At 41.6% G+C, this 25,965-nt stretch overlaps 1 protein-coding gene and 1 pseudogene across 4 annotated transcripts in view; both read right to left on the minus strand.

Annotated features, from left to right (window-relative positions):
- Nucleotides 1-813: 813 nt before the first annotated feature.
- LOC123394299 lies at nt 814-2,712 on the minus strand (annotated as a pseudogene).
- Nucleotides 2,498-25,965, minus strand: part of LOC123394301 (conserved oligomeric Golgi complex subunit 2-like) — a 33,091-nt gene continuing 9,623 nt past the window's right edge. Inside the window, exons 2-7 of one of the 4 annotated variants that reach the window (XM_045088049.1) lie at nt 15,307-15,468; nt 14,082-14,144; nt 11,776-11,856; nt 6,699-6,878; nt 4,914-5,041; nt 2,498-2,930 (exon numbers count right to left, since the gene is read on the minus strand). In XM_045088049.1, the coding sequence (XP_044943984.1) occupies nt 2,891-2,930; nt 4,914-5,041; nt 6,699-6,878; nt 11,776-11,856; nt 14,082-14,144; nt 15,307-15,468 (654 nt within the window). In that variant the 3' untranslated portion in view covers nt 2,498-2,890. Of the gene's footprint in view, nt 4,359-4,913; nt 5,042-6,563; nt 6,879-11,775; nt 11,857-14,081; nt 14,145-15,306; nt 15,469-25,965 lie in introns of those variants that run through there. The other 3 variants (XM_045088048.1, XM_045088050.1, XR_006609012.1) reach the window with 3 other exon arrangements.

Raw genomic sequence — 25,965 nt, forward strand, 5'->3', positions numbered from 1 at the left:
TACATAAATATGTTTATATAAATATATGATAATGTAAATTATATTTATATATACATTTATATATTAATGTATACATTTGGATATTGGAGAAATGTATATTCAAGTTCTTTGCTCATTTTTTAAAAAGATTTTATTTATTTATTTGAGAGAGATTTATTGAGAGAGATCACAAGCAGGTAGAGAGGCAGGCAGAGAGAAAGAAGCAGGCTCCCTGCTGAGCAGAGAGCCTGATATGGGGATTGATCCCAGGACTCCGAGTTCATGACCTGAGCCGAAGGCAGCAGCTTAACCCTCTGAGCCACCCAGGCGCCCCTCTATGCTCATTTCTTAACTTGGTTGTCTTTTTATTTGAGTTGTAAGAATTCTTCACACAGTCTGAATGCATGTTCCTTATATATGACCTGCAAATATTTTCTCCCATTTAGTGGCTTGTCTTTTGACTTTGTCAATGGGGTCCTTGGAAGCACAAAACTGGGATATTTTGGTTGAGTCCCATTTATTAATTATTTTTTTTAAGTTGCTTGACTTTGGTGTTTGGCTGAGGAGCCGTTGTTAGATTCAAGACCACTAACATTTACCTTTGTGTTTTCTTCTGAAAACTTTATCATTTTACTTTATTTTTATTTTTTAAAAGATTTTATTTATTTGAGAAAGAGACAATGAGAGAGAGCATGAGCGAGGAGAAGGTCAGAGGGAGAAGCAGACTCCCTGTGGAGCTTGGAGCCTGATGCAGGACCCGATCCGGGAACTCCGGGATCATGACCTGAGCAGAAGGCAGCCGTCCAACCAACTGAGCTACCCAGGCATCCCGAACTTTATCATTTTAATGCTTACATTTATGTCTTTGATGCATTTTGGGTTATTTTCTCTGTATGGTGTGAGGCAGGACTCCTGTTTCATTATTTGCATGTGGCTGCTTAGGAGTAAAATACTGTTCTTACCACCATTGAATTGTTTGGCACCCTTGTCAAACATTAGTTGACTGTAATTTATTTTCCTTTTTTTTTCACGTGCCATGTGTATTATATTTCTAGGAAAAAGGAATCCCAGGATTTTCCCTCCTGCCTGGATTCTTCCTTCTTCATGGTGCATGATGCCAGAAGAATTTTTCCATGCAGTGAAACCAAACTGAGGGGATGGAAATATTCTGCCACTTTTCTAGATCTTTCAGTTATACAAGTCTAGGGCTGGTCATGCCACACTTGTTTAACTTGCCCGTGAGGTTCACAGCAGTTTTCCCAGCTCTGTGGTCATCAATAATTTCAAATTTGCCAATGTACTCATGCTTCGTCATCACAGTGAGGAAATGGGACGATGACTTTGGTGCATGGCCTTCTAAGAACCTGGCCTTCGCCCCCCCTTTCAGCAGTGTTAATGTTCTTGAGGGCATCTGTGGGACATTTGTTCACACTGTTACTGCGGCACAGAAAGATGGCAGAAAAAGCTTTTTTTCCCTTTTATTAATATTTGGTCTTGTTCTCTTTCCCTTTCTCAGAACCGAATGCGTATTCCCCCTCCATCATTTGAAAACTGCATACTGTTCTCCAGCTGTTTTCCCCAGACGAGACCTTGTGTATCAAGAATCCTTATTTCACGGTTATTATACACAATCTTAAAGATTTATGACTGTCCTCTTATTTTACACATGCATACACATGAAGCACTAAATACGGACTTTATCTGAATGGCTAAATGTTGGCCAACACAGAAGCCAGTTGTAGTGGGAACTTATAGGATAAAGATATAGTCTGAAGTTTTTGTTCTTTAAAAAAAGCCTTCATGGGGCGCCTGGGTGGCTCAGTGTGTTAAGCCGCTGCCTTAGGCTCAGGTCATGATCTCAGGGTCCTGGGATCGAGTCCCACGTCGGGCTCTCTGCTCAGTGGGGAGCCTGCTTCCCCCTCTCTCTGCCTGCCTCTCTGCCTACTTGTGATCTCTGTCTTTCAAATAAATAAAATCTTTAAAAAAAAAAAAACGCCTTCATATTTTATTAAAAATTTTAGGTGTCCGAATTCAAAAGGTTAACAATATAGTACAATAATAATAATAATAATAATAATATATCATCTAATAATAAAATAATAATAATTTCTCCTGCATAGTCACTGCTGCACACTAGTAAAATGAGATGTTTCTTTTCTTTTCTTTTTTAAAGATTTTATTTATTTTATTTATTTGACAGAGATCACAAGTAGGCAGAGAGGCAGGCAGAGAGAGAAGGAGGGAAGTGGGCTCCCTGCTGAGCAAAGAGCCTGACGTGGGGCTAATCTCAGCCAAAGGCAGAAGCTTAACCCACCCAGGCGCCCCGAGATGTTTATTTTCATTTGGGATTATGGAGGGGCAAGGTGTTTTTGACTCTCCTGCTGAAGGAGGGACTCAGTCAGTATTGTCTCCACCTTTTTCCCCTAATAGTAGCTCTGGAAGATGAAGACGTCCCTCCTTCTCCCAGACATGAGGGTTTGACCAGGACATGGGATGGTATAAGCTCATTGACATAGTCTCATGAACTAAGCCCTGGTTTATTGGTCACAGTCGTTCTCCAAGTATTTTCAGGAATAAACTTCAGGTGTTGCCCTTACTCTAATTTTTCTTTCTGAGATTTCTGACTGCAATCACTACTTCCTGCAGTCAATCGAAGAGAAACGAGGCATGTGGCAGCGCAACAGTGTGTTTTTCTTTCAAGATGACAGAATCACTCTTGATTTCTGTACGCATCTCGGATTTTCATATACGAACATGGATTTTGGTGTCTACCCTGAGGAGATAATACGTATGGTGTGAGCTACACTTGTATTCTCATGACACGTCACCTGGGTTACCCAGAACTTTCTGGGCCCGGCAGAAAGGCAGAAACCCGGGTGAATTCCTCATTGTTCCAGCAGGCTGTCAGCCCTCAAAGGCCTTCTGGATGTGTTTGTGCATCGCAGTGTCTGCTGTGTAAGATACAGAAAGAGCACAGTAGTTCAGGGGGAAAATATTTAGGAACACATTTTCCAGGAGGAACCAGGATTCAGTTTGGGTAACTCTTGACCATTTTTCATCTTCTGACGACTGAAAGTGGTAGTTAATCTACAGTCATGGTTTTAACATGCGTTTCGAATGTAATGTTAGTTTCCATCAACATAAAACTATAAGAACTGTCTTCCTAAAGGGCATTCATGTAAGGCCCGTTATTTTCCAGCTTGATTAATGAAAACAAAATTTTTCTGTAATGATTTCTTCCTACTCTGTATTAGTTTACAGGACTGGATTGAAAGTGATTTATTGTGGATAGGGTTATACCTGCTCATGGAATTTTTTTCTGTTCCTGGGATTTTAAAGGTGGCAGAGTTGATTTTCTGATTTTAATTCATCTTCACTAGATGAAGAATTCACAAATAGGACTTTTTCTTGAAATAACCATAGCCTGGGGGTGCTTGGGTGGCTCAGGTCATGATCTCAGGGTCCTGGGATTGAGTCCCACATCGGACTCCCTGCTCAGTGGGGAGCCTGCTTCACTCTTTGCCTCCCCCTCTGCTTATGCTTTCTCTAATAAGTAAATAAATAAATAACCTTTAAAAAAAAAGAAGTTATATTTGACTGGAGCTTCATGTGGAGTGACAGATCGACAGAAAGACAAAGGGATATGAGACAGGAAGCAATGAAGGAAAACACAGAGGTGCACAGTATAGACAGATGTTCCTCGGCTTATGACGGCCTCGGCTTCTAATAAACCCATTGTTCAGCTGGAAATCTCTTTAGTTGAAAATGCATGGAAAACACCTAAGCGACTGAACATCAGAGCTTAGCCCCACCAAACTTAAATGTCTTGAGAACACTTATAGTATTGCACAGTTGGGCAAAATTCTCTAACACAAAGCCTATTTCACAATAAAGTGTCTGGTATCTCATGTAACTTACTGAACACTGCACTGAAAACTAGAACAGGACGGTTCAAGTGTGTTGGTTGCTGACCCTCGTGATCACGTGGTTTCCTGGGGGCTGTGCTTGCTGCCCCTGCCCAGCATTACAAAAGAGGACCCTACTGTAGATCGCCAGCCTGGGAAAAGATCCAAACTAAATGCATATCACTTCTGCACTATTATAAAAAGTCAAAAAACCATAAACTGAACCAAGGTGAAGTCAGGGATCTTCTGTACCAGGTGTGTTAGGGAAGGTCAAGCACTCCTGTCTGGCCAGGAACCATAGTGGTATGGGGGAAAGTTCCACAGTAAAAAGTTCTACAGCGGAGAACCACTAGGACTCAAGCACCAACGGTCACAGGTTGCGCCAGGAAGACTGGATGCTCTTCTGTGGGCGATGAGAAGCCACGAGCGACTCAGGAAGGCTGCAGAGCTCTGGGCAGGTGGGACAGCTGAGGGCTGCAATGAAGAGGGACAGGTGGAGCTGGGATACCAGGTGGGGAGAGGCCGCTACCCTCGAACAAAAGGCGACAAAGGTCTGGACTGGGATGATGGAGATGGTGGAAGGTAATGGGATATTCATGAAACAGAACTGGAAAGCCATGGAAATGAAATAAGAGAGGGAGGGAAAACCGAACATGACTTTAATTGCCATCAGTATAAAACGTGTTGAATTAAAATGAATTGGTATTTCTAGACCGATGATGACATCACAATAATGGAAGGAAACCAATTTTGATTTTGAACCTGGTTAAGGAGAAAGTATAGACAAGAGAAAAGCAGAGGCTCTGGAGTCACACAAATGTCACCATTGAGATTCGTCCCCACTCTTCATTCCCTTCCCTGTAAACCCAGGCAAGCGACACCTGCCTCACAGCACTGGTAACAAATAGGGAAGAGCACACGTTCCCACGTTCCTGGGTCAGACAGGACAGCCAGGGATCAGCGGCACATGAGGAGGTGACAGGTGGTCACTAAACTGAGCTCAGGTGCATATACAGCATTTTATGTCACCTTGAGATGGCTCCTCCTGTGACCTCTCGAAGAAGGCAGCAGTGGTGAGGAACGAACTCCAGGAGCTTATTAGAATACATGATCTTCAGGCCGTCCGGATGAGACTCAACGATCTGCTCTACAATCACCTAGCAGAAGGAAGAGCATTTTATTTTTATTTATTTATTTGTTTGTTTGTTTGTTTGTGTTTTTGTTTGTTTTTAAAGCACCTAAAAGAGAAGTATGAACTATACACTACAGAGAAAAGAATCGAGTAAACCTTACAAATGCACTTCGTCCTTCCTCCTCCCCACTCAGTATGCTTTCTAAACAGGAGGTAAGTAACAATGGCATGAAAATCTGGGTCCCGGGATTTGGGAATACTGCTCCAATCCTGGGGGACACAGAGGCTGAGGGACAGAGACTGGCCTGAAGCTAAAACATCATACACACTCATCTGCTTCCCTTCTGAGCTTAAAAGCGAAATACTGTATCTGCAGACAACAGCTCTGTACCATCTTCACCCTGGCCTTATCCTCTACCGTCTCCAGAACAGGGAAAGGGCTGAGATGGAAAGTGATGGAAGAAAACACATCTTATTTTGCTTTAGTATTTTATTTTTTTTGGGTGAGGCTGAGTTGCAGGAGGTGAATGACAAGCATACAAACTTAAAATACAAACGTGGCCACAGTTCATTTAACGACACGGAAACGTAAAGTACTTCCTTAATTTAGCATATTAGATTCAGTTCAATGAAAAGGGCGTAAATTAAATAACTAAAATGTTTTCATTTAGTGACAAAGAATAATGTGATCTTTTTCACCCCCACAGAGAGAGCTATGAACTATAATAGGATACATACAAAGAACTGACAGATCATTTACTTTTAGTAGTCTTAATGAAGCTGAGAAGATTACTGAAATTAATCCTTCAATTTCACTTCTATCACTGGGATACTGTCCCGTTTTAAAACTGGAAGCCTTTCATCCTGAAGTCATGGTGGGTAGCTTTATACTTACTGGACAGAAAGAACACTCGCACTGGTAGGTGACTGGAAGAAATCCCTCAAACGCTGAGACTGGCTTCATGACTTCTGTCAGCCTTAACTAGATGAAACCAACACTCTCTAAGTTGGAAGCTGCTGATTGCTGGCGGCCTCACATGGTGCAGCCCATACTCCGGCCGCTCAGAGGCAGGATACACTGACTCCCTGTATTTAACTGTATCCTTATCGGTCAAGAACACTGGGTAACCAAGTTCCGGACTTAAGGTACTACCCCGCTAACTCGCCCTTCAAAGCCCTTTATCTTTGAATATTCCCTCCCTCCCACCTTCCTAGCCTGGCAAACTCCCCCATGGTCTTCAAGACTTAGGCCACATCAATTCTCCAAAGACGCCTCCCCTCACAGACTTTCCCTGCGCACAGAGCTGTCTTCCAGCTCCTCCAGTGGGCACGGGCGCCTTGGTGGGGTCACGCTTTTCGGCAACTTCATTAACGTATAACTTATGGAAATGGAAATTGACCTGAAAATGTTCTGATCCATACCTTCTTCCTAGGCAAGTCCCTCACCCCTACTAAATTAAGATGATCCCTGAGTTATGGCATCACTGGAAGAGACTAGAGCGCATGCCTGATTCCTGCCATGCTGATGGGCACCAAGCGGGACCAACCTTTTCTTACAACCAGAAGAGCAGGAACTAGGAGCATCTTCAAGGAAGAGCCCTGAGCTCTCTCGCACCCAGTCAAGAAACGAAGCCAGATTAGATGCTCTGTGTTTGTGGAATGAGGTGCATGGGGGCACAAACCTCATCCATGTACGGTTTCACCAGTACTTGACCAACTAACGCCTCTGCATCCCGTGTCTTGTCAATTGTAGCGTAAGTCTGGAGGCAGTGCCGTATGATATCCACATTGGAAGTCTGAAGCCCCTCTAGCAGCAGGCCTCCCAGGGCCTGCTGCAGCATGGCTGTAATGTGGGCTATACGCTGCAAGAACAGAGAGACCAGGAAAGAAGGTCCAGGCACCACAGTTTCTAAAAGCTCAAATATATGTGTATAATTTATATACATATGTGTTATATATATAAAGCGAGCCTCTAATTCTACCAGAATATATGTAAGATTAAAATCCCAACATTTCCTAGAGAAAAACAATGAATCTCTTCTCCCCATGATTGCTTTCTTTCCTTCTTTTTTTTTTTTAAAGGTTTTTATTTATTTATTTGTCAAGAGAGAGCACAAGCACACAAGTAGGCACAGGCAGAAAGAGAAGCAGGCTTCCTGCCAAGCAAGGAGCCCAAGGTGGGACTCAATCCCAGGACCCTGGGATCATGACCTAAGCCAGAGGCAGTGGCTTAAATGACTGAGCCACTGAGGCGTCCCCTCCCTATGATTTCTTTGAAAGTAAGTCGGCTTCATCAAAGTGAAGTTCAGATAATTACTGAATGACAAAAAGTTATTTGCCTCTTAAGCTACGGAGCAAATCTGACAAACGTGCATTTAAACCCAGTCAAGGACTTTGGATAAATGAACTCTGACTACATCATATGATGTGTCAAGTTACATGAAATTCAGAATTAATTTTACTTGCATAGTTTCGAGACTATGCTTGTGTCTTTACACAAAATCTATCTAGTGTGACATAATGAAAGCAGGAGACACTGAAAAAAAAAATTCAAAGCTAGCTTCAAAACCCTGTAGAGTAGCAACTATCAGGGACAATGCTAGGTCAAACCAAAATCATCCAGGAAATTCGCAAACAGCAAATTGAAAATCGAAACCAACACTTGCTGGTCTTACTTTGTCCTGAAGAGGCATGCCTTTGCTCTGAACAGCATGAAACTGTAACTGGTTAAATTCTGTGGCAATTCTCTCCAAAATCTCGCTAGTCCAGAGAGGGCTAGTAGAGACAATTAGAGAAATGTAACTCCCAAAGTTAAAACCTGCCACCCCCACCGCCCCCCATGCCTTACAGAGCTCAGGCACCTGCACCTGCATGCCATCAATTTTCATGACAAACTGTCTGTGCAGCAGGCCCCAGTGTGAGGGGTGAGGAGCGGGGAGGTCATAGAAGCCACTGACGCAGCCTGGCCCGGGCCACAGGGCCCAGGCAAGGGGATGGAGCTATTTTAGGTCAGTGTGGGTACAACTGCATGTTTCCACCACGTTCCTCGGGCTCTCCCATTCGTGCCCTTCTCCCTTCTTCTCCCATTCTCTAACCCCCTCCTCTCTCTTGCCCTGTCCTACCGTTCATACCCGAAGCCCCCTCTTCTTCTCCGCCTGCCTCATTCTCACTCCCAAGTACCTCCCCAGTACCAACTACTGCAGTCTCCTCAATCAGCTAAAACTGACCGCCTAGCAGCAACCTGGGAAATCGCTCAGAGCAGCGGACTCCAAGTTTAAATTTACCCAACGGCCGAAAGAGCAAGCTCGGTGCTCCGGGAGCTGGTGAGAAATCACTCACAGTGCATCTGCCATCAAGTGGACTGGATACACTTCCCTCTTGCCCCCCACATTAGAAAGCGTCAACCCCATTCAAAAGGAAGCCGAACAGTGAAAGAAAAAAACACACAACAAAGGCCCCAAAGCCCCTGCTGGGCTCTATGAGGCATCCCACATCTGAGGATGGGCAGTCAGGTAGCGAGGAAACACACTGTAAGGAAACCCAAAATCTCTGGAGACCTGCCACGGTGTGCCCCGTCCCAGAGCATCAGAACTGGTGTGGAGGGAAGGCAAGCGCTTGGCACTAACAGTGCGGAAGCCTAATCCCCACCTCTACTGACTGATCCCATGCGCATTTCCTATTTATCCTTTTCTCGGCATTTCTGGGCCTGGCAGAGCATGATGGATTTACCGTGCGCTGACGCTACTCTGGTTTTCCTGACTCTAGAGCTCAGAGCTGCTCTTCTGGAGAAAAAAGTCCTCCAAGGTAATTCTGAGCAAGAAAGCGCACAATGTCTGTTTATCAAGGACAGTGCTGCAAAGGGACAGGATTGTAGACACAGAGCTCACTGAGGTGTTTCTATCCGAGGAGCACAGCAGCAACAGCAAAGACGGGAAGAACACTGTAGGGCCAGCTCCCCAGGGGCCGAACGTGGACATGGCTGGAGGGGCTGCAGGCGCTGCCAAGGGCCGCAGCGAAGCAGAGAGCCGCTGGAGACACACGGGCTGCAGAAGGGCCGCGTGCAGACTGTCTGCTAAGTGTGGACGAACGGGGCAGAAGCACGAGTGCAACGGGCTAGAGACACAAGCACAGTGGAGGCTGACCACTTAGTTGAATGCCTTGATGTGAAAGGGGGCAGCGACCTAGGACCAGAGAATCGCTTCCTTTGGGATGTGTCCATTCTTAATCTCCATCATGAGACATGTGGAGCATATGGTCTCTCAAGTTCCTTCCAAATCTAAAACCTTAATTCCTAAAATTTAGAAACCTAACTCCGCCTGCAAGGGGAGGGACTGTTAGCGTCACACAACAGAGCACTCAGGGCACCAGGCGACCTTGACGCAGGCATCCCAGCTGGTATGTGTAGGACCAGCCCCAGCTACTCCCACTGCACCACTGTGAGTCTCACGGTGCTGACAGGACCTAACTACTCATTTTCTGAGTCACTCATCTACCCTGGCTGATTGAAAATTCACACCAGGAAGGGAACAAGACAATCACAGTATAACAAAGAGAGCCATCATCTTTTTCCTATTTCATAAGTTTTTTCTTTCCTGTTTGTAAATTTCAACTGGATATGTCCTATACTGTTTCATAATAATATAATGCTGGTGCAAAATACATCAATGGTAATACTCTGGGCATGTCTAGGAAAAAAAATGAGATGGAGAAAAACCAAGATGAATGGTAGGTATGCCTTAAAGATCAACAGGACTTTGCTAGTCCTCAGGGAAGGTGATTCCAAATATACTTTTCCACTGCAAGCATAATGACGTGTTGGAACTGTGGTCTATAACCAAAGGGTTTATAGGAATGTGATATAGATTTCACCATTTCATGCTCTCCACTCTCCTGGAGCTACATTCTAGCCACAAACCTGGATTTTCTTCTTGTTCAGAAATGAATTCTAACTAAGCCGTCCACGCCTAATTAGACTGCATGTGAAGTATTAATTTATGTGCTACTTAGTTAAAAAAAAATGCTTACCTGCTTCCCTCTAGTGCAGAGGTTTCTTTAGAACTTTGTGAATTTAAGATTTTTTCAATTTTTTCAACTGATCAAATAACTTGTATAAGCCTCAACACACACATCTATAAAAATAAAAATTAAGCAAATAAAAAATGTCACCATCTTTACTCTTAATCATCTTTATTTTCCATGCTAAATGCAGGAAAATATAAGACCAAAAGTTAACTTCAAATATATAGGGCATGCTATATTTTGAATATTTCTATGAAACACAGAATTCTCAAGAATGCCAATCTTAGTTCTAGAATAAGCATACTTCCATATTCTATTGCAAGTTTATAGAGGAAAAAAAAAACCCCTATACTTTGCTTTCTCATATTCTATACTCTTATTTCTTCTTTTCCCCATCCTGAATCTTTCTATGGGCATTTCTTTCCTATTTTTTTAAAAAGATTTGTTTATTTGAGAGAGAGAGAGACTGCATGTGCGCGTGCAGGGGAGGGGCAGAGGGAGAGAGAGAATCTCGAGCCGACATTCTGCTGAGCACAGAGCTCAATGCAGGGCTCAATCTCATGATCCTGAGATCATGACCTGAGCCAAAATCAAGAGTCAGACGTTTAACCAACTGAGCCACCAGGCGTCCCTCCATTTGTTTTCTTATGGCCCTTTATTCATGTTTTAACTTTGGCTTCCGATCGTACTGGCCCTCTCAGTTTACATGTGCATATACCTATATGCCCAAGCACCAAATCATTAAAGACCCTTTATACTACAAATATTATCAAAGAGGTTGAGGGACATTATGAAAACTCTCATCCTTAAAGAACAAAAAAATACAAAGTCATCCATTCAATAAATAATAATAATAATGAACACCCCTGGGAGCTCGACATTCATTCCGACAGGGGGGAGGGCACGAGAAAATAAAGCAAGAAATACACCCTGCTCTCACAAAGCTTACTGTTTTGTCTGGGAGTGCACGACAAGCATTCTTTGGACAAAAGCTGTGAGGAGATCCAGAGGCGAATTAAACAGAAGGTCCCTCAAACAGGCTTCTCCCCACTGAGATTTTAACAAATATGCTAATAATACACATAGAATACATTGTACAGAGCAGCAGGCGAGAGTCAGAAGCCCAGACTCCCAATGCCCGCTGTGTCCCTACATCGTTATGATCATGAATGATATTGGGGACACTTGGAACTGGAGATAGCACTAAGGGGCACACTCCCAGGGTGAGCCCTCAGATGTACAGAGCCGTTGCCTGTCTCACACACCTGAAACTAAGCCAACACCGCATGCTAACTACTGGGAATCAAAAAAATTAAAGTGAACACCAGAACATAAAGAACACAGGATCAGAAAATAACAACAAACCTACGGCAGAATCCTGAGTTTGCTTTGGAAAGCCCACTTCTCCCCTAGTCTCTAATATAGGCCTATTTTCTTTACAGGGCCGCTGACAATTTATACAGTCGTTAACTGTCAAGCACTGCACCGACAACAGTTATCACTGTTTCTTGTTCTGGAAAAAGTGGGTGATCTTGAGATCGTGTTGGTACCTCTGAAATTCTGTCTTCTTATTTCAGGTAGATAACGTGACATAATACATAAAATGCACATGCGTGAGAGCTTTGAAAAAAAGCTAAATTAGAAAAAAAGAAAAAAATCTGAATAGTGCTGACAAGTTCGCGGAGACAAGAGGAGAGGGCTTCAACTGGCATGCAGCATAAGAAATCTACTGGAGGGTACCTTTTTCTTCCTTATGTCCTCTTGTTTACACATTCGTTTATCTACTGCCCGAATTCCTTCACTGACTGGTGACCTGAGACTCTTTAAAAGAATAATAAAGAAAACGTATTACAGACATTGTTTTGTCACATTATCAAGTTCCTACATCTCATTCAATTCCACAGAACTTAATACCTGTGCACCAGTACTATGCAGATATTGACAAAAAAAAAATACCATGATATACCAGACACAGTTACTGTTGAGGGGACTCATGATCTGGGGGCATAATGACAAGAAGGCAGGGTCGCATGGCCAGAAGAAGAATGACACATATACAGTGAAAGTTATGGGAATGAGGGGGCTTAGAATGGAGAACAGATAATATGAAGCAAAGTACAGGAGAGTCTGGAAATGTGATGGGGCTCGAATCGGACTCTGAAAGCCATGTGTACACAGCTGCCGAGGTGGGGAGGGGATGGGGAGCAGATGTAAGTGCACACACACTCAGGGGCAGGGTCAGACAGGCACACAGCCATGTGCACTGCAGGCTTCCTTCTGGAGAGAAGCAGAAATAGGAATGGAGGGCCAACTTCACTGAGATGAGGTCTTTAGATTCTGCATATTTTGGAGAACGAAAGAATGTCAAAGTACTGATGCATGATGATGAAATGTGGGTATGGAAATACCAGGAATCAAGAATGAAGAACATAAGACCAGAAAAAGGCAGAGCACAGAGGTAGAGAAACATGTCCAGAAGCTAATGAATAAAGAGATAATTAGGAATTAGGGCCAAAACAAAGGTTAACAGAAACAACTAGAATGAAGTAGGCATATCACAAAAATTCCACAGGAAGGTGAATTAATTCACTCCATCAACATTATGAAACACCTCCTGGACGTCAGTATTGTGGCAGCCCACAGGGATGCAATGAAGACAGATATAGTCGTATCCCTCAGTGGTCTGAGAATCTCACAGAACAGCTTCAGAGTTGGGACCAGAAAGGCAGGTCAGGCCTGTGGCTGAGCAGGACCAAAGTGGCCATAAAAACAGGCCATGGAAAAGGGAGGGGATACGGTGATGGCAGGGGGTGAGGCGGGACGGGAGCCTGTGTGAGTAGAGCAAATCTGCCTCCAGGGAGGGGGTTTGAGAGAAGAGTGGGAGGCCAAAGGAAGGCTAGGCTTGGGAAACAACACCACTAGGAGGCCGCGGAAGGAAGAGGCACACCAAGGAGGCAGTGGGAGAGCCCCACAGCGGCTGGTGTGGAATCCAACAGCGGACCATGAAAATCCCTTCCATTCCAAGGAAAAGTACCTTTAACAAGATTTTGTAAAATTCAAATGAGACATAAACCATGGAAAGTATTGGCTACCTCAAGGCACAACTCAAGATTTTTACCTGTTTCACGACCTCTTTCCTGCCTCCCCCTCCCCTAGGCTTCTCAGCACTGATATTTCCATTACTCCGCATTTTTCTTGGTTCTAACCATGTACTGTGTCTTCCCTTAAATTATGTTCTCCTTATATTCTCTCTAGGATGCAGGCACTGTCTTAGGGGAGGGACACACGAGGCCACTCAAGCTAGAGGAGACACACAAGGAAGGATGGTGCCGTTTATGACAAGTTTATGACAGGGCATCAGAATGGACAGAGGCCGTAAGTCAGGGCACCAGACACAGACGGGGGGGGGGGGGGGCAGGGGGGGAGACAGGGCAGCACAGTTTTCTGTTAGAAGTGATGCCACAACTGCCCCTCCACTGTTCACCCAGGTGGAGTTCCTAATCCCAATGGCTTAGAGGTGGGGAGTCCCATTCCCACAACAGAGATTTTTCTGGGAGAACATGCAAATGTAACATTTATTAAGTATTGCATTTTATTTATATTATCCTTCAGTTCCATTAGGGATTACACAGTTTTTGTAGATCAACCCAGGAACCTCACCACATGTAGATTACATGGGGTGGGGGGGATATTTACAAGATTACAAACTGTTAAAATACAAGTCATTCGTAAGTTAGAAACCACTTACATATGACCAAAGTGGCATTAATAAGTTGAATTTGGAAATATGCTTCCTCTCCCCTGACATTTTAAGGTTGACTACTCTGAGAATATGTCTTCTTCAAATCGAACATGTTTTTTTAGGTTTTTAGCATATGCAAAAACAAAATCATTTACAAATCTTCTGAAGGTGAATATTATAATCATGAACCGTTAAAATACCACCACCAGTACCACCAAACTAACAGATGAAAAGAATTCTTAGAGAAAAGCCGGCGAGGACAACAGGCATCACAGCAGACTGTTTTCATTAATTGGGGACTTACCAGAACTTCTTGTAACTGTCCCAAAGGCACAGAAAGTTCATTGAGGGCTTTGTTCATGCCAACCTAAAGGCAAAACCAGGTTGGCACAAACACATCACGATAAGGAGTAATAGTGACGTATCTATTTAACGATCAAAGCAGTACCAGATTTAAGTTATTTTTTTGGCACAACTGTATTTTGCTACATAACTAGCTAAACAACAGAAGTGTTATTTGGCCATTAATGTTCATAGAATATGAAAAAAATCTGTTGAAATACATGGAACTATAAAAATAAGGGAAGTCATGAGAAACGAAAGTTTCCTTAAGAACAATTTGCCTTTAGATGACATTTTAAATGAATGTGAAAAATTTTCACAGAAGGTGTACAGTTCTCTGTCTGTAATTGATGATACTCAGCCAGCTGATGTGAAAGTCTGACGGGCTACGTCTCTCTTAAACATTATTATAAGCCTTGAGAAAAATAGAAATTAAACAGAAGTAAAATTTTCTAGGTTTTTAATCCTATTGGGATATTTATCTTAGTGGTATATTTCCCAAAAGCAAATGTGCATCATTAATTTTAATGCTTCTTGAAATTCCCACAGAGCTGCAACTTTCTGTGCTTCTCTAGACAAACAGATTTAAAACAAAATGAAGCATCAACAAGGAGACTTTTCTGCCAAGTAACAAAATTCAACATTTCTAAATGGCTTTTACAAACAATTGATAAGCTCACTGCAAATCATTCTTATATTTTTATAAAACCAAATTTTTAAATATCAATATTGGCCAATGTTCCCTCAACCTAGCTCTGGCTAACAGATATACCTGGGAGTAAATTAAACATTGTAAGAGTGGTGGACATTTGCTCCTACAAATTAGTCTAAATCAAGGAAGACTTCAGGGTAATCACTTAGCAGCTAATAAAACAACCCCTTGGGTATTATTATCCTTTACTTTTCACTGTTGACTAATGAATTTGAAACATAATCAAACTAGAGCAACCTTAAATGAATAAAAACTAAAACAAAAAAATGTATTCCAAAAAGTTTAGTTCTTTTATTAATGAAATTGGTAATTTCTTCAAGTTTCTGGTGGGGTTGGTGGGGTAATCAACTGAAGACTCCGCCCAGACATCTAAAAACTCTGCCCTTTTAATAAATATGAAGGAGAGAGAAAGTGTGTGTGTGTGTGTGTGTGTGTGTGTGTGTGTGTGTGTAGGACTTGTGAATTTCAGGTTTACCAAGTTTGTGGAAAGGTTGACAAAATCTGCATAATCCTTGTTGATGAGCTCGACCATGGCTATTTTAAGAAGTTTATAGTAGAGTTCCAGATATCCTCTTATTTCCTCCAGCTGGACACGCTTCCTACAGTCAGACACAAAGTGATCGACGTCGAAATCTTCCTGAAAATCAAACCAGAAAGAAAAAATGATTGCACTGATACCACATTTTACATAGAAAAATAAGATCAGAGAAAGAATAAGAGGCCGTATTACTGCAGGGGAACACACACAGGACATCAGGGGGTCTGCTCACTTCCTAAGATTATGGGAAAGGGGACCCCTCACCAAGACCATTCTCTCCTGTTGCCTAACTCTACAGGCATTTTATTTCTTTTAATTATACATTTCAAAGAGGCTATTCTCAAAATAGAAACAGCTTTTTCTTCTTAATTTTAAAAGTAACAAATGTTCACTGTCAAACTTTCAACCAACCAAGAAATACATATGTAAGAGAGAAAAAAAGAATCACCCACTTTCGAATGCTCTGCAGTTAAGCATTGTTAATGTTTATTTTTCTTCGCTATTTAACACAGCGATTCACATCCTTCCAGACTTTGTTTTGGTCTTTCTCTTTACTTTTTTTTTTTTTTTAAAGATTTTATTTATTTGAGAGAGAAAGATGGAGAGAACAAGTGGGAGGAGGGGCAGAGGGAAAAGCCGGCTCTCTGCTGAGCTGGGAGCCTGATGCCAGGGTTCATTCCAAGACCGTGAAATCAAGATCTCAACCGAAGGCAGACGCTTAACTGACTGAGCCACCCAGGTGCCATAGTCTTTCTCTTTAAAATATAAATTACTTTTGGGGTGCCTGGCTGGTTCAGTGGGTTAAGGCCTCTGTCATTAGCTCAGGTCATGATCCCAGGGTTATGGGTTCAAGCCCACATTGGGCTTTCTGCTCAGCAGGGAGCCTGCTTCCCTGTCTCTCTCTCTGCCTGCCTCTCTGCCTACTTGTGATCTCTGTCTAATAAATAAATAATTTTTAAAAAAATAAAATATCAATTACTTTTTAAAGAAACTGACATATAATGGACACATGCTAGTTTCAGGCGTACAACATAAAAATTCCATATTTTTATCTGTTGTGAAATGATCACCCTAAGACTAGTTAACATCCATCACCAAACATACACATTTTTTCTTGTGCTAAGAACTCTTAAGCTTTAGCAACTTTAAATATATAATAATATACGGCACCTGGGTAGCTCAGTGAGTTAAGGCCTCTGCCTTTGGCTCAGGTCATGATTCCAGGGTCCTTGGATCGAGCCCCACATCAGGCTCTTGAAAGACCCGCGGATCCCCTTACCCAAGAATTCAACACTGCCACAGGATGCAAATAGCAAGAGGTTCTTTATTGTAACGCGGGCGCCTGCGGGTGGTCAGCAGCTCCTGCTAGCTGAGCACACCAGGCTGGGGTGGTGCAGGATTTTTATAGACAGGTACATACAAGTCCCAGATGGGACGGGGCCAATTGGCTGACAATTTGAACATTTGAAAAAGGGCATACTTGGTGTTAGTGGATTGGCTTTGGAAGACCCCCTGCGTGCGAAGAAAAAGGCAGGAAGGGGAAACAAAGAGGGGAAGTTAGACCTTATTACTCAGCAGAAAGATATCCTGTCTACGTGACTATGCAGCCCCCTGCCTACGTGACTAACGTGACTATGCAGCCCCCTGCCTACGTGACTAATGTGACTATGCGGCCCCCTGCCTATGTGGTCAGGTATTAGGCCATATTTTATTAGAAGGCTATTTGCAGGGAATGCCATATCTTGCTAAGAAACAGTTATTATGAAACTACCAGCTATCATTGTGTTGGGGGAGCCAAGCGGTTACAGAAAGGCAAAAGAGCAGTTAATTAATTATATCCTAAAAGCCAAGCAGTTACAGAAAAGCAAAAGAGCGGTTAATTCATTGACACTTTGGGGAAAGGGTCTTTCACTCTCTCCTCAGCAGGGAGCCTGTTTCCTCCTCTCTCTCTGCCTGCCTCTCTTCCTACTTGTGATCTCTGTCAAATAAATAAGTAAAATCTTAAAAAATATATATATATATATAATATGCAGCCATCAAAAGAAATGAAATCTTGCCATGTGCAATGACGTGGATGGAACTAGAGGGTATGCTAAGTGAAATAATCAGAGAAAGACAATTATCATACAATCTCCCTGATATGAGGAATTTGAGAGGCAAAGTGGGGGGTGTGGGGGTAGGTAAGGAAAAATGAAACAAGATTGGATTCGGAGGGGGGCACCTGGGTGGCTCAGTGGGTTAAAGCCTCTGCCTTCGGCTCAGGTCATGATCACAGGGTCCTGGAATTGAGCCTCACATCGGGCTCTCTGCTCAACAGGGATCCTGCTTCCTCCTCTCTCTCTGCCTGCCTCTCTGCCTACTTGTGATTTCTGTCTGTCCAATAAATAAATAAAATCTTTAAAAAAAAGATTGGATTGGGAAGGAGACAAACCATAAGAGACTCTTAAATCTCACAAAACAAACTGAGGGTTGCTGCGGGGAGGGGTGTAGGGAGAGGGTGGTGGGGTTGTGGACATTGGGGAAGGTATGTACTACGGTGAGTGCTGGGAAGTGTGTAAGCCTGACAATTCACAGACCTGTAACCCTGGGGCTAATAATACATATTTCTAATAAAAAATAATAAAATTAATATACAATAATACACAGTATTATTTACTACAGTCACTATGATGTACATTACATCCCCAAGGCTTATCTTATTAACTGGAAGTCTATACCACTGGACCCCTTCATCTATTTCCTCCACAACCTCGCCTCTGGCAACCACCAATCTGTTCTCTATGACTTCATTTTGTTTTGTTTTTTAGATTCCACATGTGAGGAAGATCATACAGTATTTCTCTTTCTCTGTCTGACTTATTTCACTCAGCACAATATCCTCAAGGTCCATCCATGTTGTTGCAAATGGCAAGACTTCCTTCTTTTTATGGTTGAGCAATATTCCATCGTATACACACACATTTTCTTTATCCATTCACCCCGTTGGTGGACACTTTAGTTATTTCCAAGTCTTGGTTGTTGTAAATACTGTGATACTCACTACCGTGAGTGTGAGTCTTGCTGGCCGCTAGAGCCAGGTGATCTAGAGGTATACCCTGGGTAGCAACTGCAAACCTCAGGGCATCATACGAGCATTCAAGCTCCTTTCCAGGAGATACCAGAAAGCAGAAGCGAGGTAGAGGGACAGCGCAAAGATGGTACCCATCAGCTCCATCTTTGGAGAATACCTTACTAGGCTCCAAGATCCATGTTAAAGTAGATGCCTGCCCCTCAGGGCTTTAAGATAAGCAAATGAGCCTCTTTCACAGAAATCTGAACCCATTTCAGTCTGCTGCTTCTGTGCTGAGTTCCAGGGTGGGTCAGTCTACTCGCGCGACTGCTTTAAGAACTGTTTCTCAGTTTGCTATAGCCTTGTGGGTCTCATGGGTGCAAGCTCTGATGGCTTTCAAAGCTGGATGTTTTGGGGTCTTGTCTCTTAGATGTACGTCTTGGAAGTTGGGGTGCCAGAAGTGGGGCTCAAACCCTTTGCTCCTCAGGGAGAAGCCTGGGGTTTTGAGTACCCTCCCAATCCCAGGTCGCTGTACCAGGGGTGGGGTTTATGGCAAGACTGATTCTTACTTCAACATAGGTTTTTTTCTTACTCACCTAATGTGTAGGAGTCACTCAGCTAGTTGTAGGGTTTTTTCCATCTTGAATGGAAACCCCAGACCTTCTCTATGTATGTGTGTACACACACACACAAATATTCATGCTCTTCTAAACTATTTCCCATCTAGGGGCACCTGGGTGGCTCAGTGGGTTAAGCCTCTGCCTTCAGCTCAGGTCATATCTCAGGGTCCTGAGATCAAGCCTCACATCAGGCTCTCTGCTCAGCTGGGAGCCTACTTTCCCCCCTCTCTCTGCCTGTCTCTCTGCCTCCTTGTGACCTCTCTCTCTCTCTGTCAAATAAATAAATAAAATCTTAAAAAAAGAATTAAAAAATTAAAAAATAAAAACCCATTCTATTAAAAAAAATTTCCCATCTAAAAATATAACTTGAATGTCTTTACATAAAACACATACATTTCTATTAATATTTTATGTGCATGCTGAGTGTCCCATTGAACAGATGTTCCAAATCTTTCATAACCTATTTCCAAGTATTGGTCTCACAGGATTAGCTATCCTGTGTTTCCCCTTTACAATACTGTGATACCCCGGTAGGCTTATATGCTTAGAGGCAATAAATTACTATCTAATTCCCCTGTGACTCTGCTACTCCATGACCTGTTTAGTCAGCAAGAATCAAATGTGATGATTCCCAAACTAGTTAAGGACACCTACACTTACTTTTCATTAAACACTATGTAAGCCAACAAAATATGACTGCAAAAAAAAAAAGTCACTGTTCTTTTGAAAACTAACACAGCTACTTTGGAAAGATTTGATACAAAGAAATCAATAAGAAAATTTTTGCTAAGTTAGGTATGGGTGAGATGACCAAGTACCAGGCAGGGAGGGAGTGATCACAGGATTCTCACTCAATTCAGTTAAAGAAACTGAAACTGAATGCAAAAAAAGACAACATAGAAAGCTTTTTTTAAAGATTCTTTTTATTTATTTGAGACACAGACAGACACTATGAGCAGGGAAAGGGGCAATGGGAGAAGATTCCCCGCTGAACAGGGAGTCCAATGCGGGACTCCATCCCAGGACCCCGAGGTCATGACCTGAACCGAAGGTAGATGCCTAACCTATTGAGCGACCCAAGTGCTGTGATAACTCAGAAATCTAATCTGCAGGCCAGTTTCCAGAGAAAACACCTGGCACTGTTTCAATGGAGAATAAATGTACATATATTTTTTACAATTAAATGCTAAAAACTGTATGTACCATTCCCTAAGAGTACTTGTTTAAACTGACTTTTTTAGTTAATCAACCAAAGACTGACCCTGCTAGTGTCAGAGAGAAGGACTTCATACCAAACCGTAATTTCACAGTCATCTACAGAGAGCCACCTGCTCCTTACACTGGTGACCAAATTAGCCTGGACCTTTCTCTCCTGAGACCATTTCAGACCTTACATCATAGTTATGTAGTACATCATGGGAGGGGGTCTCGGTTCATAATCCTGGCCATCCTACTCACCAACTGTATACCTTTAGGTCGATCACTTTCCCTGCCTCAGCTACACATTGTTGAAGTTCTTGAACTTCATGATGGCATTCTAAATTGTATAACTGGGGTGCCTATGTGGTTAAGCATCTGCCTTTGGCTCAGGTCATGATCCCAGTCTCTTGGGTTTGAGTTCCACATCAGGCGCTCTGCTGAGCAAGGAGCCTGCTTCTCCCTCTGTCCCTTCCTCCTGCTCCCGCACTCTCTCACTCTCAAATAAAATCTTAAATAAATAAATAAATAAATGAATCATATAACTTAGCCTCAGTGAACAAATGCTATTAGGTAATATTAGTACTCAACTTACCATTTATGCATTTGTTCTCAGATAAACAAAAGTTGCATAACACATGACTAAATAACTCAGAACATCTGTGAATACTGGGTTAGGCAGCGTTTGCTGTGAAAAAGCAAACCCAAACTCACAGTGCCATAATAGAGACCCATTTCACTTAACCCAGAATGGTTTTACTACTTTAGGAATGGTTTGACTTTATAGTGTAGATTTCCCAAGTATTCAAAAGAAAGTATTTACAACCCATACATTTATGGTCAACTGATTTTTCACAAGGATGCCAAGACCATTTAATGGGGGGAAAAACAGTCTTTTCGAGTGCCTACTACTGGGACAAGTGAATATCTACATGCAAAAGAATGAACTTGGAACAGCAACATCACACATACACAAAAATATAACTCAAAATGGATCAAAGATTTAAATGTAAGAGTAAAAACTGTAACACTCAGAGAAAACAGGTGAAAATCTGTATGACTTTGGATCGGGAAAAGCTTTCTTAGACATGATACACCAAGCAATAAGAAATATTAGATAAGCTGAACTTGATCAAAATAAAAACTTTCGTGTGTCAAAGGACACTACGGAGAACGTGAAAAGACAACCCACAGAATGGGAGAGAGTATCTGCAAATCATTTGTCTGACAAGGACCTAATAACCAGAATATGCAAATATACTCTTAGAACTCAACAACAAAAAGACAAATAACCTAATTTTAAAACAAGCCAAAGACTTTTGAATAGACATTTCTCCAAAGATGATACACAGACGGTCAGGAGCACATGTCGGGATGTTCGACATCCTTAGTCATTAGGGAAATGCGAATCAAAAGCACATGCAGATGCCACGTCACACCCACTAGGACAACTATGGTAAAATAAGAAAAAGAAAAAGAGAAAAAAAAAGAAGAAGAAAAGTGCTGGCAAGAAGGCGGAGAAGCTGGAACCCTCCTGTATTGTCGGTGAGAATGTAAAATAGTGTGGCTAAGGCAGCAAACAGCTCGGTAGCTCCTCAAGAAGTTACACACGTACAATTACCCAGCAGTTCTACGTCTAGGGGTATGACACCGACAGAACTGACAACAGATGTTTCTGCCACAACCTGTACATGAATGTGCACAGCAGCACTGCTCGTAACAGCCAAAAGAGTATATACCCAACGTCCATCAACTGATGAATGGATACATAAAATGTGGAAGAGCCTCTTACACAACCATAAAAAGGAATAAACTGTTACATGCTACAACACGAGTGAAGTCTGAAAACATTCTACTCTCAGGTTAAAGGAAGCCAGACACAAAAGGTCACGTGTTATACAATTCCACTGATATGAGATGTTCCAGAAAAGGCAAATCCATAAAAACAGAAAGTAGATTCATGATTGCCAGGGAATAAGGGGAGGGGAGAATTGGAACTAAGAGGTTTATTTTTCGGGTGATGGAAGCATTCTGGAATTAGACAGAAGTGACGTATGTACCATATACACAGTAAATATACTAAAAACCAGAGAAGAGTACACTTTAAAATGGCAACTATTATGCTTTGTGAATTATATTTTGATGAAAAATGAAACAACTTAAATATCAACAAGTTAAATGCTAGGATACATTAAAAAAAATCCAAAGTAACACTAATCACAGGAACAATGGCATAGCTACATGAATTTCAGACAAAGCAGATTTCAGAGAAGGAAAATTATCAGGCATAAAGAGCAGCATTACATAATGATAAAGAAATCGACTGACCAAGAAGACACAATTATCCTTAACGTATGTGTGCCTTATCAACACAGATGAGACACAACCTAACAGAACTGCAGGGAGAAATAAACAATTCCATTATCACAGCTGGTGACTTCAACACTTCTCCATCATTAATGGGCCGATCCAGCAGCAGGGCAACAAGGATCTGACAAATGTGGACATTCAGTCCAGACATGGCACACTTAACACCACCATCAATTACTGTACAACAGATGTACACAGACAATTTCGCCCAGTAATAGTGCAACACACATTCTTCTTAAGCTCACATGGAACACTCATCAAGACAGAATAATTCTGGGCCACAAAACACAACAAATTTTTAAAAATAAAAATTATACCAAGTATGTTCTCAGACCGCAATGGAATTAAAAATCAGTAACAGAAGATAGCTGAAGAAGTCCAAAATACATGGAGATTAAATGACACACTTCTAAATGACAGGAGACCAGTCTCAACAAAATACAATGTAGCAAAATGTGTGGAATGCTGCTTAAAGGGAAAATACAGTACTGAATGCAAATATTAGAAAAAAAAGATTAAAGTCAATAATCTAAGCTTCCATTTTAGGCAACAACAACAAAATCAAATCTAAAGTAAGGAGGGGCTCCTGGGTGGTTCAGTTGGTTAATCATCTGCCTTTGGCTCAGGACATGGTCCTAGGGCCCTGGGACAGCGCCCTGCATCAGAGCTTCCGGCTCAGGGAGGCTGCTTCTCTGACTCCCATTCCTCCTGCCTGTATTCCCTCTCTCACTGACTCTCTCTGTGTCAAATAAAATCATTTAAAAAAAACCCTAAAGGAAGTAGAAAAAAATAAAAATTAGAGCAGAAATTAATGTAATTAAAACCAGGAATTTTTTTTTTAATCAATAAACCCCAAGTCTGTTTCTTTGAAAACATCAATAAAACAGATACACCCTTAGCCAGGCAAACAAAGAAAAAAAGGTAGAAGACATAAATTACTAATATCAGATGAAAGAAGGGAGGGCTACTGCTAACAATCCCAATCACTGTAAATTCAACCAAACATTTATGGAATGCTACACAATTCTCTAAAATCTCTTCCAGAAAGTAAAACTAGAAGGAATACTTCCTAAATCATTCTAGGAGATCATTATTACCTTGACACCAAAACCAATGCTACAAGAAAAGAAACTACAAACTAGTATCTCTCATGAACACAGACACAAAAATCTTCAACAAAAATTAGCAAATAAAAGCAAACACTATATTAAAAAATTATACACCAGGTTCATGTAGGATTTATTCCAGGTATGCAACATTAGAAGATGTTCAACATTAGAAAATCAATGTGATCCATCATATCAACAGAAAAAAAATCACATGATCATATCAATGAAGGGAGGAAAAAAAATTTAACAAAATCCACACCTCTTCATTATTAACCCTCAGGAAACTAGGAATAGGAGGACTTCCTCAACTTGATAAAGAATGTCTCCAAAAATCCACAGCTAACATGATATTAATACTGAGAAAATAGAAGACAGAATCAAGGCAAGGATGTCCCACCTACTACTACTATTCAATACTATACTGGAAGGCCAAACTAATGAAATAAGGTAAGAAAAGGAAACAAAAGGTATACAACCTGGGAAAGAATAAAACTTTGTTCACAGATGACATGACTGTCTACAGAAAATACAAAGACTTCACACCCCACACCCTCCTGAAACTAGTCAAGTGATTATAGCAAGTCTGCACAATACACAGTTAAAATACAGAAGTCAATTGCTTTCCAATGATGTATCAGACAAAGGGCCAGTATTCAAAATTTATAAAGAATTTATCAAACTCAACATCCAAAAAACAAACAAACAAACAAAATCCAGTCAAGAAATGGACAGAAGACATGAACAGACCAAAGAAGACATCCAAATGGCCAACAGACACATGAAAAAGGGCTCCACATCACTCAGCATCAGGGAAATACAAATCAAAACCACAATGAGACACCACCTTACATCAGTCAAAATGGCTAAAATTAACAAGTCAGGAAACAACAGATGTTGGCGAGGATGTGGAGAAAGGGGAATCCTCCTACACTGTTGGTGGGAATGCAACTCTGGAAAACAGTATGGAGGCTCCTCAAAAAGTTAAAAATGTAACAACCCAACGACTTAGCAATTGCCCTATTAGATGTTTATGCAAAGGACACAAAGTGATTTGAAGGGGCAAAAGCACCCCGATGTTTATAGGTTTATAGTCAAACTATTGAAAGAGCCCAGATGTCCATCAACAGATGAATGGATAAAGAATATGTGGTATACACACACACACACACACACACACACACACATTACTCAGCCATCAAAAAGAACAAAATCTTGCCATTTGCAAGGACATGGATGGAACTAGAGGAAGACAAATACCATATAGTTTCAGTTACATGTGGAACTTAAGAAACAACAGATGAATATAGGAGAAGGGAAGGAAAAATAGAAACAGACAGGGAGGCAAATCACAAGAGACTTAACTACAGGAAACAAACTGAGGGTTACTGGAGAGGGGAAAGTTGGGGTAACTGGGTGAGGGGTATTAAGGAGGGCACTTGTTGGGATGAGCTCTGGGTGTTGTATGCAACCAATGAATCACGAAATTCTAACCATGAAACACTATATGTTAACGAGATTGAATTTTAATTAAAAAATTTAAAAAGTCAATTGCTTTCGTATATACCAGCAATGTACAAGTGGAATTTGAAGTTAAAAACACAAGACCATTTACATTAGCATACCAAAAAAAAATTAATACTTAGGTGCAAATCTAACGAAATATGCACAAGATCTATATGAGAAAAAGTATAAAATTCTGATGAAAGATAACAAGCAAGGTAAGATGTGAAGTGGAAAGAAAGTCCATAATCTTGGGTAAGAACACTCAATACTGTTAAGAGGTCAGTTCTTCCCAAACTGATCGACAGACTCAATGCAATCCCAATCAAAATGCCAGGAAGTTATTCTGTGGATACCAACATGTTGACTCTAAAATTTGGATGGAAAACTGGAAAACCAAGAGTCCCAGAGTAGTCAACAAAATATTAAAGAGCGGGGAAAAAAAGGAAATTGAGGATTGCCACCACCCAATCTCAAGACTTACTATTAAAGCTATAGTGATTAAGACAGAAGGTGCCTGGCAAAAGAGACAGGTGCTTGGAACAGAGTGGAGAGCCCAGAAAAACATCCACACACACAGGCAAAGGCTACTCAATGGCAAGGACAGTCTTCAACAAATGGAACCGAACAATGGGACATTGATAAGACAAAACAAACAAATGAAAAGAATAAAAACAAACTTTTCACACCTTTCACAAAACCTAAACGTAAAATGCAAAACTTCTTAAAGATGACATAAGAAAAAATGTAG

The sequence above is a fragment of the Mustela putorius genome, unplaced genomic scaffold (assembly GCF_011764305.1).
Source record: "Mustela putorius furo isolate JIRA1106 unplaced genomic scaffold, ASM1176430v1.1 tig00003833_pilon_pilon_pilon, whole genome shotgun sequence".
NCBI lineage: Eukaryota > Metazoa > Chordata > Mammalia > Carnivora > Mustelidae > Mustela > Mustela putorius.